The sequence below is a fragment of the Dama dama genome, chromosome 16 (assembly GCF_033118175.1).
Source record: "Dama dama isolate Ldn47 chromosome 16, ASM3311817v1, whole genome shotgun sequence".
Taxonomy (NCBI): Eukaryota; Metazoa; Chordata; class Mammalia; order Artiodactyla; family Cervidae; genus Dama; species Dama dama.
The window spans coordinates 13163168-13184595 of NC_083696.1; the positions used below are offsets into that span (position 1 = coordinate 13163168).

Consider the following 21428-nt stretch of genomic DNA (forward strand, 5'->3'; position numbering starts at 1 on the left):
GATGTCCTCACTCTGTGAATTGTTCCACACAGAAATTGACAGTCATAGTGATAGCCAAGTGGAGCTTAGTTATACCTTCCCTTGGACACCACTGATTCCATTGCTCCCTTATCTACCTATCTACATCTATCTGTGTCTCTCTTCTATCTCTCTGTTAGTCAATTAATTATCAAATTCACAAGCAAAGTCCTGGAAGGAATTCTGGAAAGACTTTAGATACAATATAACTTGTCTCACTCACTGCAGAAAGGCAAGTGATTTTTCAGAAGGGACTCATAGCCCTTTGCATCTTGCTCAGAAATTAGAGTCACAGACACATCAGGAATGCCTCTGGCCCCATTCAGGGGATTTTTCAAGAGCCTTCCAAAGGGACATGCACATTTATAACTAAACACAAGTCAAAATGAGCTGACTCCTGGGGTACAGGAGTTAGGGAGCTCATAACCAGTTGAGCTCATCCAGGAAGCGGTAGCTGGTGTGATGGACCATAGAGGATGAGTAGGATTTCAAAACAGGTAGAGGTGGGGAAACGAGTCATTTCAGGAGATTGAAATGGGTGGCCTTCATTCTTCAAGGGGAACCAAGAAAAAGGTTTGCGCTTGGGCTTGAGCGAAGATGATCCAGGCTAGACAAGGTGGTGACATCAAAGACAAAACTGAGAGAAGCCTACAGAAGTGATGAAACGGAGAGAGAGTGATGTTTTCTCGTCCAGAAGCTGGAGAACTTCACCCTGGTCCAGACGTTTAGGATCGAGAAGAGCAGTATCTGTGTCGGCTCTTGTGGCTGCCACAGGAAGTCAATCCCTGAGAGCTACTCAGGCACCTTGGCAGGAAATCATAGGACTCTCATCCACCCGTACCTCGTACGTGAAGATGATATGCCTCAGGAGCTCTGCTGTCGCTGAACCGAACACAGATCTCCTTAACTTCACATGTGACTCATGTTTACAGAGGCATCTCTGGACAGTCTGTTTGGACTGTGATGCAGTGGCTGTGTGCACCATGGAAAAAATGAGAAAGACTCCCCAGCAGGACGCCAGGGCGCAGTTGAGGAAATCCTGTGATGTGTCATCCATGCAACGCTAGAAGGTCACCAGAGCACAGGGCAGGCTGAACAGCATCCTCCATTCTTGAAATGTCACCAGGGGGTGGGAGCACAGTTCTCTCTCGAGCCTAGATCAAGTTTCCAGCGTCTCAGGGATGAAATGGTCAGCCAAGTTAGGACAGGTTTCAGATGACCGTCTTCCCGTGAATGCCATTCTCAGTTGAGGCCTGGGTCATTGAAGTGCCCCATCTTCTTTCTCTAGCCATTTTGTTAACCAGTTTTGGCAGGAAAGCATCACTCTTGATCTTGAAAAAGTTACTGAAATGACTTTTTCCTGCATGTTTCTCATCCAAAGCTCTTCTTTTCTGTTGCATTCCCCTAGCCACAAGCATATCCAATGGGATTGAGAGTTCTTGACCCATGGCTGTTTCTTTTGAGCACACTATATACTGTCATGCCCTGGGCATAGTTGCAGCCTTGACTGTCAAGCAACCCAGGCTCTGTGCTTCATTAACAAAATTTAAAGGGAGTCAAGTGTGTAAACCAAGTTTTTAAAAAGTAAAAATGTACACACATCACTATTTTTGTCCAGAAAGAAATGGTTTATTTTGAAATACGTTATATGTCCCACAGAAGATAATTCTGAAGATACACAAATGTTTATAGAAAAAAAGTAAACACCCATCGCTCCCCTGCCCCACTTGTCCAATTCCTCTTCAGGAGGTACTGACCTTCCTTGTTTCACTTTTATGTGTACCCTACATACTTCAATGTGTTTATTTTAAGGTCTGCTCCTCCTAGCAAACATGACCACCACCATGACTGCCAACCATTACCATCTCCTCTCCAATCACGTGGGTTTCACCAATGGCTCAGAGGTAAAGACTCTGCCTGCAAAGCAGGAGGCGTGAGTTTGATCCCTTGAGTTGGAAAGATCCCCTGGAGGAGGAAATGGCAACCCACTCCAGTATTCTCATCTGGAAAATCCCATGGACAGAGGCGCCTGGCGGGCTACCATCCACAGGGTAGCAAAGAGCTGGACACAGCTGAGCACATCACAGCAGCAGCTCTGATCATGTGGTTAGCTTGTTAGCATAGCATAGCAGCAGCTCTAACCATGTTTCTGACCCCAGGAGAGCATGGTCAGATGGATGGAGTCAGAGATCCAAGGTCAAGAGCAGGGGCTGAGAGCTCTCTATTCAGTTCAGTTCAGGTCAGTCACTCAGTCGTGTCTGACTCTTTGCAACCCCATGAATTGCAGCACGCCAGGCCTCCCTGTCCATCACCAACTCCCGGAGTTTACTCAAACTCATGTCCATCGAGTAGGTGATGCCATCCAGCCATCTCATCCTCTGTCATCCCCTTCTCCTCCTGCCCCCAATCCCTGAGCTCTCTATTAGAGGTCCCTATTTACCTGTGGGGACCTCTCTCTACATCTTCACTTTCCCTCCCCTTCTGCCCATATAGATATGCACCTCCTTTAAGAGACTGACGCTTTGGTCCTTGGTCCCATTCATCAAAGCATCAGTGATACAAAATCTCTCTTGGTAAAATTTCCCATCCTCTTCATTTATTACTCAGACTACTTCCTGGTGTGCACACAGCGGAGGCTATAGGATAGCAGTTATAGAGCTTCAGTGTACATAAGCTTCTTATAGTGAATTATAAAATGCAGGTCCCTGGCTCCCACAATCAGAGATTCAGAAAGTCTGACCTGAGACCAGGAGTCTGCTTTTTCACAATGATTCCTTCTCCCAACGTGAACTTGCTATGTGGTTCCTGATCAAACTTATAAAATGCTGCCTGCAGTATTGTTCCTCAGTCTTTACCCTAGAATCTTTTATTAAGGAAATCCTCAGTGTTTCCTTTATCACTGCTGATTTTTTTAAAGCCATGACCTTTGTGTGGACTGCACTGCCTCGTGCTTTTCTCTCTCTCCTTATGTTCTCGGGCGTATGAATCTTCAAGATGTGGTTGGGAGACTTGACAAACCCATTCTCCCTGGGTTTTGTTAGAGGACACCACTCTTTCAAGGAAGGCCATTGCTTGAATACCATCAGCCACAGTTCAGAATGCCAGCTTTCGTTCTCTGCATTTCTCTTCACTTCAGAGTCAGATCTCAAAGTCCCTAGACTAACATTTCCATTTTACAAGTAGCAGCAAATCTATGTGGTGGCTCATGGGGCCATTATGGTCCCTTTGGTCTTCCGGCATATCTATAGCCCGTGCACCAGAGGAGTGTTTTTAAAACCCAGGTCTGTGTATCCCTGAGGGTTCACTTGTATGTTCTTGAAGGTCTGAAAACCCTCTGGGATAACTGGTAAATATTATCTTTCCATTTATACTAATGGAATGCTGATACTATTAAAAATGGATGCATAATCTGGATCCCATGGCTGATTCCCTTACAATGGAGGGCTGCTACCTGAATTCAGTTTCCATATTCAAAGGGCCAATTTAAAGGGACCGCATTGAACATCTGACGTGTTGGCAAGCACATCTGACTTCCATCTGGCTCCGACTGAAAGGCTGAGTCCTTCCTGGGGGTGACAAGTGGAGGGCCGTCAGCTTCCGGCCCCTGGAACCTCTCTGACTTCATCTCCTGCAGCTTTCCATTGGCCCCACTGGCCTCCTTACTCTAGATATGCTCTCTTTAGGGCCTTTCCACCGTCTATTCCCTCTGCCCAGAAGGTTCTCCCCCCAGATATCTGCATGAATCATCCCCTCATCTCCTTCAGGTCTTTGCTTAAGTGGATTAAATTTCTCAGTCTTGTTTCAAATTACAACTTGCCACTCGCTTCCCCTCCATCCATCTCCCTATCACCCTTACCCCTGGTCTCTCCACACACAACAGAACTCACTCACTCAGAGTGTGTCCTGGTCACTCTCTGGCTGGCCCCGTTAGCCTGCACACCCACAAGAACAGAAATTGTTGTTTGTTTTGCTCACTAATGTCTCCCAAGCACTTAGAGCAGTGCCCGACACACAGTAGGTGTTGAATAAATATTTGATGAAGGAATGAATGAATCATCAACAACTTCCTCATCTCTGGTCTTGTACTCATGCTCAAGTTGTTCATCAGCTTTTCAGACCAAACTCCTCTCTTGGCAGTAAGGATTTGCAAATGGAAAGGCTTTTGGCAACGGCTGAAATTCTATACTTAAAAACGTGTGTTTTCCCCCAGCTCTGGTCACCTGAGAGCCCCAAAGCATATCCTAACACTAAAAGTGTACTAATTCTTCTCCCCTTTCCATTTCCCTGGTAGTTCAGTTGGTAAAGAATCCACCTGCAGTGCAGGAGACCCCAGTTCCATCCCTGAGTCAGGAAGATTGGCTGGAGAAGGGATAGGCTACCCACTCCAGTATTCTTGGGCTTCTCTTGTGGTTCAGCTAATAAAGAATCTGCCTGCAATGCAGGAGACCTGGGTCAATCCCTGGGTTGAAGAGGTCCCCTGGAGAAGGGAAAGGCTACCCACTCCAGTGTTCTGGCCTGGAGAATTCCGTGGACTGTATAGTTCATGGGATCGCAAAGAGTCGGACGCGACTAAGTGACTTTCACCTCCCTTCTCTTCCTTCCCCTTTTCATTAGGCTTCTTTTTTATTATTATTAATACAAGTTGTTCTAAATTTGTTACTTTTTCTTTCTTTAGGCTGAGTATTCTCTATAGCTTTCTTCCCTCACACATTTATTTCAACCCCTTTAACTTTAAAAATGATTGTGTGGGTGTGTGTGTTAGTCGCTCAGTCGTGTCTGACTCTTTGGGACCCCATGGACTATAGCCCGCCAGGCTCCTCTGTCTACAGAATTCTCCAGGCAAGAATACTAGAGTGGGTTGCCATTTTCTTCTCCAGGGGATCTTCCCAACCCAGCAATGGAACCTGGGTCTCCCACATTGCAGGCAACTTTTTTTTACTGTCTGAGCTACTAGGGAAGCCCCTTAAAAATGATTAGGTATGATTAATATTGTTTTAAAATAGAAAATATGTATTTTTTGTATGATAATCAATTGCAGTTATAGTTTTTTGCTTTTAAAAATGAAAATAAACATTTGTGTTTCTTAAAGTGAGATCCACATGGTTCAAGAATTCCAAAAACACAAGCTGAGGGGGTGAGGGGTCCCAAGTCAGGCTAACACATCTCTACAGGCTCCTGACTTGACCACTGACCACTTCCTCTCCCTCCCTCCTGGGCCAAGGGCAGTCATCCTGTCACCATCTGCCACCACTGGACAAGCACAGACAGGCCTCTCTGAAAGGAACCTCTCACTTTTCCATACAGTTGCATTTTCCCTCTTTGTCTCACTTTCTTTGGCTTGCCAGCTTTCAAGTTTGTTTCATTTTTCCTAATAATAAATGAAACACACTTACCATAAAGCAAGATTTAGGGAGCTCTAAACACATTCAAAGAAATTAGAGGCCCAAGACTTGAAACTCCCCAATTTAAAAGATACCTTCTGTATCTTGTTTCTTTACTTATAAATGCAATACTCAGACACAACCACAATTAATCTTTTGGTGCATTTGTCTGTATTAAGTCAAACTACAGAAGTTACTGATGCTCAACCATTGTTTACCTACAAGATGGCGATTTTATATGGGATACCCTAGTCACTCACACAGTTGAAGCCACACTACCCATATAATTTTACATCCTATCCTTTTCACATGTCATTACAACAGCACCACTTGCCCATGTATTTGTGAGCTTACATTAACAGCACAAATAATTGATGAGTGATAGCATCACAGCTGGGAGTCCTCCCTTGTAAATCACTGAAAATGGTCCATGTGGTACCCGGGCTTCCTGAATCTTCATATGAATGACAATCCTCAGTGACTCTTCCCAGAAACCCTTTCTGTAATGCCCCCAGCCAATTGCCTGTGTGCAGTCCTTGGCACCAGATTTCCAGCCCAAATGGCAGCTTCTGGGAATGCTGCTAATGACTGTGTCCAGTTGTTCATCTGGTTCCTCTTAACTTGTATGAATTTGGTCCTTACCTTGGGTTTGCGGTACATCTTCCTCTCCAATGAAATGACTCTCTTTGGCTTTTTGTGTTTACTGCTGTTTGTCTAGTGATTTCTGGGCCAGGTTCAGTCTACCAGCACGATTTAAAGAGAGAGCTGTCTTTTTTTTTTTTTTCTTCTTTTTTAGCTCATCAGCAGTAGGAAGGCTGTTTTTAGGGCCCTGGCTTTCTCTCTGCAAGCATCAGCAGACTATCAGGTCTGTACTTTTTCAACACAGAGGAGTCCTGAGGAGTCCATGGACCATGTGGTTTCTTTATGCTGTGATTCTGCCTACAAAATGGTTGCCTAGGGACAGTAATTTATGTGGGCCCTTATTATGCGAGACTTAGGATAGCCCTATTCTTCACTGGGCCACTATGTGCTCCAGATCTGGCTGGGTTCAACCACACAGGCTAAGATTGTGTGTCCACCCCAAAGCCCCATTCGCATAAAGTTTGGGAGTTTATGATATAAAATCAACTGTTATCACTGATAATAACATCATGTTACTCCAGGTGCAATAACTTAAAGGATGGACTTTAACATTTTGGGCCCAAGAATAAAACAGTAATGGGAGACCAGAACATTTAAAGGTAATCTACAGCCTATAACCCATCAAAGTGGTATAGAAAATACGGCAAGAAGACACAAATGAAACATGCCGTCTGTCTTATGGGCAATACCCACCGAGTAGAAAGGCAGTATTATAAGACCTTAAACCCTAGTTTTGAGGTCAGTTCAACTTGCATTCAAATTCTGATCCTGATTGGTGGTCCAGTGGCTAAGACCCCCAGTGCAGGGGGTCTGGGTTTGATCCCTAGTCAGGGAACTAGAGCCCACATGCCAAAACTAAGAGTTCACATGCCTCAAGAAAACAGAAGATCCTGCATGCTGCAACGAAGACCCAACACAGCCAAAAAACACCAAATCCTGACCCTGTCTCTTCCTAGTTGTGAAAGGCTCCTAGATTGCTTCCTTTTCTGTAAAACTGACCTGAAAACACCCACTGTGCAGAGTGACTGTACAGAGTAAAGACAGAGCACATGTAAAATGTTGACCACATGTGAGCATGACAACAGTAGTTATTACTGATTAGACATAAAACTTCAAGAATTTTTGATTTGATATTTTTAATGTTTATCATTGCAAACATGACATTGTGACAGTAACAAACTTAAAAAGAAGAACCAACCTCCCTATCAACCCAAATCAAACTATTTATATTTTCCCATATTTTCATTATACAGGATATTTGTATATTCAGATTTTCTTCACTTAAGAAAGTGAAGAAAATTATTGTATTGTAAGTTTCTTCCTGTCATAACGTGGTCTAGTTTAGTGTAAAATAGTTATTTCAACAACTATACCAAAATCTAATTAATCACTCCTCTATTTGTGAACATTTACTTGTTTGGGGAATATTCTTTCCTTTGTTTTTGCTATGGTGAATTTAAATGCACAATTTAAAAAATATTTATGTCTTTTTCCTTAGATGTATATATATATATATATTTTTAGCTCGAGTTTGAGAACATTGTATAAGTTAACGGCTGCTCACTGTGGACAAAGTAGCTTCAGACTGGTTTCTAGTGGAAGGCAAACTGGGAAAACCCCAAGAATTCTCAGGTTTGTTAACCTCGGTTTCCTCATCTCCACACTTGACAAACTGGTATAAGGATGACCGAAAATTGAGGTAGGCAGTCCAGAGATAGATCTTTAACGTGGACTAAACAAGCTCACGTTCTTGATTTCATTCATTCCCTACACATCGTTCAAATCTAAGCGATAGGTATTCGTATTATTTAAGGCACAGAGAGGGTAAGCTGCTTATCCCAGGTCACACAGCAGCTGAGAAAGGACAGAGAATATTTCTCGCAGTTTCTCAATTCCCAGCTCTCCCACTGAGCTTTGAAAAAAACAAACAAAAAGAATGCCCCCAGACCCCACCCTAATTGGGGGCGGGAACCGAATGGGCTGAAGGTCTGGCTGAACTCTGCAGGACGCCTCGCCCACCCGCCAGGAGGCTCCTCCTCCGGGCGCTGGGGCCCTGCCGGGCTCCGAGCATGCCCGGCGCGCTCCCGGCCGTCCCAGTGGTGCCGCAGCTCCAGGTTTTGCTGGAGACCGGGGCGCGGGGCGGGGCACGGGGCGCGGGGCGGGGCGTAGGGCGGGGCGTTGGGCGGGTCCTGTTCCTGGGACTCCCTACCTCTGCTGAAATTCCCCGGACGCGCTGCTCCGGGGGCGCCCTCTGCAGGGGCGCTACCCGGGGCTTGCGACTCGGGGATAAGGACCGAAGTGAAGCACCCAGGTTTTGCCAGCTGCCGCGAAAGGCCCTAGGCCGACAGAGCCCCTGACCTTGGGCATTGGTCGGGACAGGATGATTCCAGCCTTCACTCCCTCTATTCACATATTCATTCAACAAATCGTTTTTGAGCATCCCCTGTGTGCCACGTGCTGTTGTAGGGGCTGGGACAATGTGGTGAAGACAGGCAGGACTACAGTCCCAGAGCTGAAATTCCAGAGGTGAATACACAATAGTGTTGGTCGCTCAGTCGTGTCCGACTCTTTGCGACCCCATGGACTGTAGCCCGCCAGGCTCCTCTGTCCATGGGATTCTCCAGGCAAGAATACTGGAGTGGGTTCCCATTTCCTTCTCCAGGGGAATACACAATAAGAAGTAAGCAAATCGGGAAAAGACAGTGACCGACCTCATCTCCTGCTACTTTCCCCGGCTTGCTATTTCCTAAGCAGTCCTGCGTCTTAATGTCTGCACTGGCTGATCCCTCTGTCAGGAATGCTTTTCCCAATTTATCTGCGTGGCTGAAAGGTCTTACCACCTCATCGAAATTGCACTCCCTCCACCCCTTCTCTTTACCCTGTTTTTTTCCCCTCGTAAAACGTTATTACCTTCCACTCTGAGTTCGCTTATTTGCATGTTTATTGCCTGCCGAACTCCAGCAGGGAACAGGATTTTTGTCTCTTCATCACACGTAAACAATCAAAGTAAGTGATCAAAAATTATCTGTTGAATGTACTAATGGATAATGATAAATGTGAGGAAAATAGAGTGAGGAGACGGAAAGTCCTATGATCAGGGGACTAATTTAATAAAGTGATCAGGGAAGGCCTTTCGGAGAAGGAGGAAGTAAGGACACTGAGAATGTTCCAGTCAAGGGTCAAGGTGGGCAAAGACGTCCCACACAGAGGCGAAAATGTTCTGAGGTTGGACAAGTTCTGAGTGTTTGATGGACAGAAAGGTGCTCCTGGAGGTGAAGGAATGCAGGAGCCAGGTCAGGTAAAGGGCCCATAAGTCTTCGGAAGAAAGTTTAAGCTGGGAAGTTTTCAGTGGACTGGGATGGGCACTGCACGGGAGTCAGCAGGACCCTGGCTGGGCAAGATTTTTCCTCATTTCAAATATTTGTTTAGCGCTGGGTGCTTGACATTCCTAGGCATAAAATCACTGAGGGCTGGGCACACAGTAGGTGCCCAATAAATGGTTATGGCACGGACGCCTGCGTGCATGCGCGAGGGGACACCGGGCTGCACGGACCTCGGCGGGAGAGCCTGGGTAACCCTGGGAGACGAGTCCGAGCGCACCGGCCCCGGACGGGGTCGGGGGCGTCCCGCAGGGCGTTCCGGGCGCCCGCCCCCAGCCCGGCGCGCGGGCCCGTCGCGGCCAGCCGGGCCGGCGGGAGCCGCCCGCGGGCGGCACTGGGCATGCTCAGACGGCGGCCAGGTCGCGCCGCGAGCGAGCTTCCGCGCCGCCCGCACGCGCGACCTACCTGGGCGCCCCGCGCCCCCGGATGCTGCAGGTACGGATCGGCGCGACCCCAGCGGGCTCGGGGCGGGGCGCGGAGCCGCCGGTGGCCGGGGTCGCGCTGGGCGCCGCCCCACCCCCACCCGTCCCCGGGCGCGCGGCGAACGCGCGGGCGGACTGGCGGACGCCGCGGCCCCGGAGTCCCGGCGTCTCGTCGGGGCGGGGAGGGGGCGCCCTGGCCGCGCTCACCTGGTGGGGCGCGGGCGGGAGGGAGCAGGCCGGGCCGGGTGGGGCTGGGTCCCGGGCGGGACGCGGCGGCGGCGGCGAGGCGTGGGCGTGCGCTCCGACCCGGGCATGGGCGGACGCGACCGGTAGAGCCGGAGCGGCTGGCAATCCGGGAGGCCCCAGCGCCGCCGCGACCCCCCGCCCCCGACGCCGAGGGGGCGCACAGCCCGCGCGGGGAGCCAGCCAAGCGCGGCGGCCAGACCTTCTCGGCTCCCGGGGCGAATCCGCCTCTCGGCTTTCAAAGATGGCATTTCCTGGGCCTGGCACGAACTCCAGCCCCAATAAATCCTCCCCGTTCCGCGGGTGATATGGAATGATTTATCAGGTACCTGCGGTGAGACAGCTGCAGTGGGGGACTGTATGTGAGAGCGCCCGGTGCCCCGGAAATTCCCATTTTCAGCAACCTGAACTTACTGAGAAGTTGCGGTTGCCTTAAAAAATTTATGGGAAGTTGAGACGACTTGACACCTGGGTTTTCCGAGGTGGTGGAGAGAGCTTGTGACTGGGAAACTGGAGACCTCGGTTCAGGTTAGGCCCCCACCTTAAGCCAGATGATGACCTTGGACGAGTTGTCTAACCTCGCTGATCGTCAGTTTCCTCCCTTGCAAACAGCCGGTAATAATGCCCACCTCACTGGGTTGTTGGGTGGATTAAGTGGGATAAATGATGTGGAGGTGTTTGGCACGGTGCCCAGCACAAAGCAAGCGAGCAGTTGGCGTGATGTGAATTTAATTCGTTTAGAGACCCTCTTGGCTCCCATTTCACCAGGAAATTAGAATTACGAAGGCATCTTCAGGGCCTAGTGGCAGAGTGACAGACCCTGCCTTGTGCCCAGGAGAACTTCTCCTGAAATCTTTGGAAAAACAGTTTAGCTGAATTGTAATCGGAGAGCATCTTCTTTAAAAGCAGTTTTATACATTTAGAAACTCCAAGAGTTGGCAGTTCAGCTTTACTTACAAAAGAGCTGTCTGGCAATCCATTTTGCCAGTGTTTAGGCAGCTCATGCTTGAAAGTAAAGCCTGGTTAGGAAGATTTCTGCTCTAAAAAGCTCCCAAACTCAGTGATTATTTAGATTAGGGTTTTTTCACTCTGGCACTGTTAACATTTGGGGTTCAATAATTCTTTGTGGCTCTTTTTCTCTGCATTGTGGGATGTTAAGCAGTGTCTTTGATCTCTGCCCAGTAGATCCCAATAGCAGTCCCTCTCCCTCAATTGTCTTCCCAACCTCCTTCCCTCTGGGCGAGGGGCACATTTTCCTTTCTCCCCTTTTAGAACCACTGATTTAGATCCACCCTGCTTTTTATCATTAGCCTATCTGAGTTGTTTGAGAAATTCATCTTCTGTTTTCACTATAATAACCAACTTTTTATAGCCTTGTAGAACTGCACGGAGTACATCCACATGCATCAGCTCATTTGATTTTTACAGCTCCCACCAGTAAGGCTGGTGTTATTCCCATTTTACAGATGAGGAAATTGAGGCTTTGAGCAGCCAACTACACAGTATTTGCTGTAGCCCGGATACAACTCATGTCATCTGGTTCCACAGGCAGGACTTTTTTCTTCTGCATCAGGCTCCCCTTTATTGTTTTCTCAAATAGATGGCTTTCCTGATTAAATCAAGATGGAAAGTAGATTGTAAGCTGGAAACCTTTCTGGCTAGTTGAAAATTAACAGCAGTAAGCTATTATCTGACAGCGAGTAGGTCATTCTAGTTAAATATTCTAGTTCATAGTGAGCTCCCGTAAATTCTACGTACAGTTAATGGAATACCAATTTGCAGAGAATTAGAGTAGGATACAACGTGCCTAATACCCTGTATTGATCCTGCCTTGTCTCTGGTGATTTGCTGGCTCCTCAAAACAACTCCTCTATGCAAATTAGACATTAGCGGAATGTAAAAGGTCAGGTTCCTGAAGGCATCTCAGAGTGGCTGGAGGGTCCTAGACATTCCATTCAGCATTTATTGAGCTGCTGCTGCATGGCAGGTGCAGTGCTGGGTGGGGATGCAGTGTGGACCAGACTCCAGTAAAGAACTCCAGGAGTCCCTGGGGAACTCCTCAAGGAGAGGGCAGGTCCCGGCCAGGCCAGACACATGGGAGGCCAAAGTCAGGGACAGCTTGGGGCAGAGGAAAGAACCTCAGTTAGCACAGAGTCAAATTCAGGATCCCACACTGCTTCACCATCCTTTCTCTGAGCCCTCCTTTCCACATTTTATCATAGAGAGGGTATTCTTTAAGCTTTTTAACATTCCCATTCAAGTGTCAGGAACCTAGTCAGAGACAATCTTATCCCTGAAAGAAGTTGAGGTTCCCAGCTGGTCATTGGTCTCAGATGAGTGGGACCAACTCCTCAATTGTTGAGTGTGAACTAGAAGGTCCCACGTGTGGTGTTTAATTTCAGTGTGGTCCCTCTGCCCTCTTACAGATGCGGTAACTCAGCTAGCAAAGGTGGTGTGGGACCAGGAGCTAGAGGGATGAACTGGGACTGTCTGACCCTCAGGTCCGGGCACATGAGGGATTCCATTTTCTAGGATGGCTATAACCTACCAGAGGGGCTTAGGGAATGGTAGGAAACAGGAAGACATGGCACCTCGCCTTCCCCGCAATCCTCAGGGTTTGTGGCCTGTTGGTGGAGGGGGAACCTGCGATTTGTGGTCCTTCCTTCTCTCCTCAGAGAAGTGCCCATTAACCCTAATTCCCTGTGCTCACCTTCCTTCCACCAGACAATGGGCCTGGAAAGCGGGGCCACCCTCTTCATTTCTCAGCAGGGTCTGGAATGCTGAGGGCAATCCCCTGGCGTTGACAGGCTGGGTGGGCGGGGCAGAGTGGCTAGGGTAGCTTTCCAAGCCCGAGCTCTTCTTTCTGACTCTGAGAGACAAGACCAGAGCAGGTCAGTGTCCACTCTGCCCAAGTCTGGGTCCTGGCCACTGCAGACCCCGCTCTCCTAAGTGTGTCCTTTCATCTGCCTGAGGGAGAATTAAAAGGCAGTGTTAGGTAGGTCCCTGTCTGAAATCTGATCAGATCGTGCATTCCAAGACTCAGAGATCCTGCATCTCTGTAGCTTCTCCTGATGCGTACACGTGTAAGGGACTTCCGCCTCCAGAGGAAGACTGGCTGTGAGCACAGACATGACAACAAATTCAGACCTTTATTGAGCCACTTCTGTGTGTCACAGAGATGGAAGGTGAGCCTGTCTTGGAAGGATTCATGGGGGAGTTAGCAAGGCTGTGACATCGTGACGTTTCTGTGTGTGTATGTGTGTACTCGCATGTGGGCATGTGTGTGCTGTGTCTCATCTGTCTGATTACTGCTTTAAAAGAGGATAAAGCTAGATAGATGCAAGAGATCCCCGTGGAGACAGCCTTTTGTTCTGACGGGCATCAGGGACCCCTCATCGGGAGTCGCTGGCATTCGAATTCAGCCTTGGAGGTGGGAAAAGATGGTTTTCAATAGGCAGAGAGAACAGCAGATGGGACAACTTAGAGGCATGAAGAAACCTCTCATATTTCAGAAGTGGTGACTCTTCCCAGATCCAGCCTTCTGATCTTGGCTAATGCAGGACCCACGTTCTGTAGTTAGGGTAACCCCCCAACCCCCTGTCTCTGTATAGTGGCCTGGCCTCACTCAGTCCAGGGGTAAAGCCTTGTTTTCCCTGCATAGGAGCGATGCCTCTGGGCCGTGTCTAAGGCATGAGCACCTTCTGCCAGAGATACCTCTGGTTTTAGTTATTGAACACTGATATGGCACTTACTGGCTGCCAGACAGTGTTCTGAGTACTTTCCAAATATTAATCAGTCCTTTTAATCTTCGTAGCAACTCTCTGGCTGTGTTGCTTTCCTGAGTACAGGCCACTGGGTCGGTAGATAGGGGCAGAGCTCATGTCCCTAGTCTGTCTCCCTCTGTGGGTGATGCTCTCTTCATGATACAGCTTCTCCTGGCCTCCAGTTCACATCCATGTGCCAGGAAGCAGCAGAGTCTGAGAGTCCTGATGGAGTGCTGACTGCCCCAGATTTCTCTCCCTGACCCTGTTTCCTTCAGGGGGCCAGCAGGGCTCCACTGACTGCATTTTCGGAACCAAAGATTGGGATCTGTAGTCTGAAAAAGAATGTTTGTGCTGCGTCTTTGTGCAAGAGGAGGTCTGGGAGGTGTTGTTTGGATACTGAGAGAGTGGAATTTTTGAGACATTTCAATGGTTTATGTGGAAAGTTAGGACAGAGGATTTGAAATTGGGATAGTCCTGGAAAATTCAGGTCCCATGATTTACTGTCAGGATACACAAGCTCTTTGTAAATATTTAAGCAATGTGTAGTTTGAATTTTCTGTCCTCAGCCTCTTGGCGCCTCAGAAGGGAATAAATAGTACCTTCTAGCCCCAGAACGTTGCTAATACTTAGCAGCCCCAGTTTACAGAATGGGATGAGAAAACTGAGGCTCAGAGCAGTGAAGTGACTCTTGGAAGGGCACACTGCTCTACAAGGACAGCCAGGATTGGAACTCAAGTCTGTCCCTAGACACATCTTGACTGTAAAACGAGGATAATGATAGAACCTGTTGCCGTTAAATCGACCATTTTAAAGGAGCCAATGAACTGAAAACCCACTCGGGCAGAACTTGGCACAGAAAAGGGTCTCCTCCCTTTGTGGTTGGGCCCCTGACTCACAGACAAGCGTCCTGTTTAGCGTTTGATGCTGAGAGCGGCTGTGGTGAGTGATGGCCGGCTCCCAGGGCTGTGCTGAGGGCCCAATTCCCAGGGCTAGAGGCTTGTTCCAAGGGGCAGGATCCAGGACCAGAAAAGGGTGGTGGCCAGCTGCATGCTGTGTTGACGAAAGGCACTGGTCTGACTTAGAGAGGAGGATGTGAAGACCTGGTCCCTGCCCCTGGCTTCCCTCAGGTGAGTCAGCCTCAGTGTAGACCCCAGGGTCCTGGTGGGAGAAGCAGCAACCGGCTTTGTCAACCACCCCTTGACCCAACCCACTGGTGGGCCTGGAAGGGGTGTGACGACAGCCTGAGCTCATGTCTTGCCCACTTTGCCTCCCTCTCTACCCTCAACACCCTCCCCCCTCTCAGCTCCTCCCTTGGTCTGGTTACCAAAGTCATACATGGTGGTTGTAGAAAATAAAGGTGTCAGGGAGCAGAGGAAAAATCATGCGTGGGGGTCTTCCTGGAGGCGGCTCACCACCACCACCATGGTGGACTCCACATGCCTGCCACGTGCCAGCCCATTCTCTGCCACCCGCCAGAGGGTCTTTTAAAACCACTTCCTTTTGCTCCTGGAGTAAAAGACAAAACTAACGCTGGCATCTCTTGCAGGCTCCAGTGTACTTGCTTTGGTCCCCATGCTTTCTCTTCTCATGGGGCCAGCCAGAGCTTGGAACCTTCGTCCCCCTGCCACCCCCCATTAACTCATGCTTCGGACCTTGTCTCCATGATTGCTGATGTCTTCCCCTGCCTTTCTGCTGTGGGTAAAACCGCCCGCTGTAAACACTCCCATCACACCACTAGGTCTCTCTCCTTTTACAGCACTTTTCACAGTTGCAATTTTGTGCTTAATTAGTGCCATTATTTGTATTAGTACCTGTCTCCCCAGCTACACTGTGAGTTCTGTGAAATCGGAGTCTGTCTTCTTTTAAACACACACACACACCCCCACACACATACACGGTGTCCCTGAGATTTATTTTTTCCTTTAACTTTTCATTTTGACCTAATTCAGACTTAGAGAAAAGTTCTAAGAATAGAACAGAGAACTCCCATATACCCTTCACCCAGATTCCTCAAATATTACCATCTTATTCTTCTGTATATACATTTTTTTTTCTGAACCATTTGAGGATCATTTATAGACTCTTCCTACCCCTCCAGATACTTAAGTTTATTTCCTAAAACCAGTGACATCCTCCTATATAACTATGGTACACTTTTTAAAAGCAGGAAGTCAGTCCTGATAAAATACTGTTATCTCATCTACAGGACCTGTGGGCTTTGCCAGTTGTCTCGAGAGTGGCCTTTGTAGCAAAGAAAACCCCAGATCAGGTGTTGCATGTGGTTGTCGTGTCTCTTTAGTCTTCTTTAGATTAAAGCAGTTCCTCAGGCTTTCTTTGTCCCTTATGATCTTGACATTTTTGGAGAACACAGGCCAGTTCTTTGATAGGACGCGCCTCCGTTTGAGTCTGCTTTGGCCCGCCCTTGTATCTTCACTGCCACTGAAACATCACATGCACTCAGTTAACATTTGGTGAATGAAGATGGAAGGAAGTGGGAGGAAAGAAGTCAGCAGGTTGTCTAGTTTGCCCCACTCCCACGCCTTTCCTTGCTGAAGGATGTTATTTAGTTGCTGTCATGCTGTGTATAGATTTGAATCTCGCTACTCTTATTTTCATGCATTTATTTTTTAATTGAAGTGTAGCTGACATACAATATTATGTCAGTTTCAGGTGAGCAACATAGTGATTTGACATGTGCCTGCATTATAAAATGATCACCAGGATAAGTCTAGAAACCATCTGTCCTCCTGCAGAGTCATTACAGTAGGATGGTCTTTATGCCTTAAACTGTATCTTACATTCCCCATGGCTTATTTATTTTATAGCTAGAAGTTTGTACTTCTTAATCTCCTTCACTTACTTTGCACGACGCCCTCACCCTCGCCCCTCCTGCCACCACCTCTTCGTCCTCTCCATCTAGGAGTCTGTTTTGCTCTTTTGTGTTTTTAGGTTTCACACGTAAGTGAAGTCATATGGTGTTTGTCTCTCTCTGTTTTGCCTACCTCACTTAGCATAATAGCCTCTAGATCCATCCACGTTGCGCACATAGCAAGATTTTATTTCTTATGGCTGAGTAATATTCCATTGTGTATACATGCCACATCATCTTTGTTCATTCATCTATCCTGTTTTTGTTTTAATAACACAACTTTCTCCCAAAATGAGAGAGGCTTCCTCTGGGGATTATGAGCCTGCCGTCTCTGCAGGAATACAAGCAGATGCCAGGTGATGGCTTGGCGGGGATGCTAGAGAGATCAGAATATTTGATGAGGGGCAGGACTCAGCCTGACCGTCCCTCCAGACACTTACGTGCCTTCGCCAGCTGCAGCTCTGACTTCATAGGCCTAGGGGCTCAAGAATAAGGCAGCTAGAATTTCGATCCAAACCAGAACATTTTGAGAATAAACGGGGGGCTGTTAATTGCATCTAAGCAAGTAGCCCCAGCTAGGACTGTCCTGCACAAATCAGGCTGTGTGGTCACTCTGCCCACGTACGACTTTGGATGGGAGATCAGTGCCAGGGGGTCAGCCTAGGAAACTCTCTAGCACTAAGAATTTTCTGCCCGGACAAAGCAAAGCTCATTGCCCTGGCATCGCCTGCCGAGCCCCATGATCATGGCTTTGGTCGCCTCTGTGGTCTCACCTCCCTTGGCATGCACCTCCCAGCCTGCCTCCTGCTACATGAACCTTGTGGGAACCCTCCCCTCGCCTGCCGCTTCCTGCCACGGGGACTGTGAGAGAGTGGGAGCAACACTTCCAAAGCCAGGAGGAGGGGGACAGGGTCCATGATGGGGGCACAGGGGGGAGGGCAAGCCAGCTCTGCTTCCTCCTGACCTGGTCCTCATGGGTTTGAAGAGCCAAGGGGTGTAAGTGAAGTGGGGCTGGAGACCAGAGTTGCCCCGGACCTTTTCTCCGCGCCCCCCAGCACCCACAGGGCTCACACTTTCCCTGTCTTTCCTGTGCAGGCAGGCACCCAGCTTCCTCTCCCAGCCCTAGTTCTGAGATTAGAACCGAGTTGCTGGTCTTTGGCAGAGGCACAGAAGCAGCTGGCGTTGGGGACCCAGGCACAAGAGGATGGGCGTTGAATGACGAGAAGGTGCAGACAAGGACTTGGATGCAGAGAGGCCAGGCAGGAAACCAGCATCGAGGGATTCTGGTAACAAGGCCATTACGGGGCCGTTTATCAGGAAGCCTAGACCTGCAGTGTTGAGTGCCCAGACACTCATCACAGGGGGCAGGCTCTGGGGTCTGATGAGTCCAGTTCCTTAACTCATTTTCTGCCTGGCGACAAACACAAACCCTGTCTGCCTGGATTAAAAAGTGTAGGCATGCCTCATTGTATTGTGCTTTGCAGACATTGCATTTTTTTTTTTTTTTTTTTTTTGATTACAGGTTGAAGGTTTATGGCACCCTTGCATCACACAAGTCTTTTGGTCCTGTTTTTCCAATAACATTTGCTCACTTTGGGTCTCTCTGTCACTTTTGGTGGCTCTGGCAATATTTCAGACCCTCCACCAGCAAAAGATTGTGAGTCACTGAAGGCCCAAATGATGGTTAGCATATTTTAGCAAAGTATTTTTTAATCAAGGTACATATATTGTTTTTTTTAGATATAATGCTCTTATACATAATAGACTACAGTGTAGTGTAAACATAACTTTTATATGCACTGGGAAACCAAAAAATGTGTGTGATTTGCTTAATTGCGGTATTCACTTTTTTTATGGTGTTCTAGAATGGAACCCACAGTATCTCTGAAGTATACCTGTATTATAGGGTGAAAATGTGAAGGTGTAGGGAGATTTCCTGGGGCATCCTGGTCTTGTGGACTTCAAGAACGTGGTGCGGTATGGTATTGTGATTTTACAACTGAAAGTGTTGGTGGCTTTAATGGAAAAGCCAGTTATTGAAAGAGTTTCTAGTTATTGGAATGCAAGATACTAGCACCAGTATCTTGGAAAATTTTCTAGTTAACTGTGATACTATGTTTACTGGTTAAAAATGTCTCCCTCACCCCCTGCGAGGCTGTGTAAAAGTGCTGAGTTTGAGGTCACCTTTTATAAGACAAAGGGTCATACAGTGTCTGAACTGGAAGGGACCTCAGAACCTTTTTCAGCTCCCTCTCTTTACAGATGGGGAGACTGAGGCATGTCCGAGGCACACAGTCAAAGAAGCAGGGACTGGTACCACATCATACAGGGTCCAGCCCCCAGACTCTGGGTGTGTTTTCTAGGTCTTATCTAAGGAAGTCTGTGAAGTAGATTGTGTATTTCTATCATTTTATTAAACTCCTGTGGCATTTCTCTAACTGTAGAAATAAGCTGTGTTGGCATCAAAGCAGTTACTCATTTCTTGCTCTTTATATGTAGAAGTTGCTAGGCTGATCTTTTTTTTTTTTTTTTCGTTTTTATGTAAAGATGATATAAACCCTTCACTGAATTCCTGTATTCTGCACTACTGTTCCTCAGACTTGACATCACAATCATCTTTTAAAACCCAGGCTGCTGGACTCCACCCTCAGAGATTCTGAATCAGTGGGTCTGAATCAGACTCACAGGAGGCCTCAGAATTTGCATCTCTTAACAAGCTCCTCTGTGATGCTACTGGTGGGTCCAGAGACCAGGGACTGTCCTTTGAGGACCGCTGGCCCAGGCTTAGTGATGGTTGCAGATGGTGTGCTCTGGGCTTGACAGCCAGCGGGGCCCTCCCTGCTGCCCAGCCAGGCCTCCGCCCTCCCTGTTGCTCCCAGGGCAGCCAGCCTGACCTTTCCACTCTCTCCAGCTCTCCTCCCAGTTGCCCTTCCCTCTCCAGGGACCCCACCACCTGTGGCGCTGGGATGGTCAAGGCCATCTGGAGGGAGCCTCCTCAGGTTCCCCGCTCCCTCTTTCTTTCTTTTTCTCTCTCTCTCTTAGAAAATGAGTGTCTCTGGCTCAGGCTCCCCTCTCCACTTCCAGATGAAGACTGTCATCCTTTTACCTGAGGGGAAAAAAGCCTTCTCCCAACCCGGCCTCACCGTTCGATCTCCGCCCCATCACTCATTTCCTTTCACCGGGAAACCTCCTGGAGGAATAGTCTACAGTCACTGAAAAAGATTCGCTCTCACCTCTCTTGACACAGACACACTATTCAGTTCCAGGAATTCAGGTTTTCTATACCTGTGCTGAAAGGAAGACACATTTTTTTTAAGTGTTCCTACAGTTCAGAGGCATCAAGTACAATTTTGTGTTACCTTCACACCATGTAGCCAAGGAACTCTCATCATCTTGCACAACTGAAACTCTGTATCCGTTAAGTACTAACTCCCCATTCTCCCCACCACCAGCCCTGGCAGCCAGCCTTCTACTTTCTATCTCTATGATTTTGTCTACTCTAGGTACCTCATATAATTGGAATCATGTTATCATGCCAGTACTTGCCCTTTTGTTATTGGCTTATTTCACTTAGCAAAATGTCCTCCAGGTTTATTCATGTCACGTGTCAAAATTTGCTTCCTTTTTAAGGCTGACTAATACTTCAGTGAATGTACGTACCACATTTTGTTATTCATCTGTCAATGGCCACCTGGGGTTGCTTCCATCATTTTTGGCTATTGCAAATAATGCTGCTATGAACACGGGTGCACCAGAGGACACAGTCTTGATGAAAGGGGGCTTGCAACCCCAGGTGAGATGTTTAGACATTTATTTATCTAGCAGTCTCAGCTGTATCTGCTGCCTGCAACTGCCAGACCAGTGTCCGCAGGCCTCCCCACCTGACCCTTGAGTAAGACTACGCTTGCCGTGGTGGCCCAGGATCACTCACTCGTCAAGATCAGTGGCATTTGGTCATTCAGTCCATTTGGTCTCTGTGCTGACACCCTCATGCTGGGGCTTCTGTGATGCAGCCCCCGCTCCTGCCTCCCTGCCCATCCTGGCTCATCCTCAGCTTATCTGTTTTCCCTCTGCTCCTAACCGTCCTGCATGCCTTCCTGGGTTGCGTCATCAGGGTCTGCTCCAGCCTGGTCATCTCTGTGTGTATCACATCTGAGCATTCCCCCCACTCACCCCCCAAGCCCCGAGTGTCCCCAAATCCTGCCCGTCAGCCCACCTCAGCCCCTCCTCCAGCCTGCCCCTCCCCGCTGCAAGGCCTCCCCACCTCCCCACCCCCCGCCCAGCAAAACTGGGTGGGTTCACACGCTTCTCCCATTTGCCCTCCACTTTGCCTCTCTCGCCAGTGGCCTCTCACATCTATACCTGCTTCACATTGCTTCCAGACAGTGTTCCCTGCAGAAACACCAAGATCACTTCTTCTCGGGGGATACCCTATCACCTGGCTCCATAGGCCTTGCTTTCCCTAAGCCCTGCAGACCATGTGCTCTCAGCCAGGGCATCCCAAGCTTGAGTGCTGACGTGCTGGTTCTGATTCGAGGGGTCACGGGTGGGCCCTGCCTGCTGCATTGCTAACAGGCCCCCCAGGTGGTGTTGAGACTGTGGTCTGGAGACCACACGGGGAGCAGCTGGACTCCAGAGGAGATCTGTGTTTCACAATTTCCAGCCTATAAATGGTGGCGGAATTTAAAACCTCTTGTGTTGTAATTTTA

The 21428-nt window shown here is 48.4% G+C and overlaps 1 protein-coding gene across 5 annotated transcripts in view; it reads left to right on the forward strand.

The window, feature by feature from the left end:
- Positions 1–8964: 8964 nt before the first annotated feature.
- The window catches only part of PTPN3 (protein tyrosine phosphatase non-receptor type 3), a 115523-nt gene continuing 103059 nt past the window's right edge, over positions 8965–21428 (forward strand). The window contains exon 1 of one of the 5 annotated variants that reach the window (XM_061163451.1): positions 8965–9047. In XM_061163451.1, coding sequence (XP_061019434.1) covers positions 8978–9047 — 70 coding nt within the window. In that variant the 5' untranslated portion in view covers positions 8965–8977. Of the gene's footprint in view, positions 9048–9189; positions 9335–9755; positions 9857–21428 lie in introns of those variants that run through there. The other 4 variants (XM_061163454.1, XM_061163452.1, XM_061163453.1 and 1 more) reach the window with 4 other exon arrangements.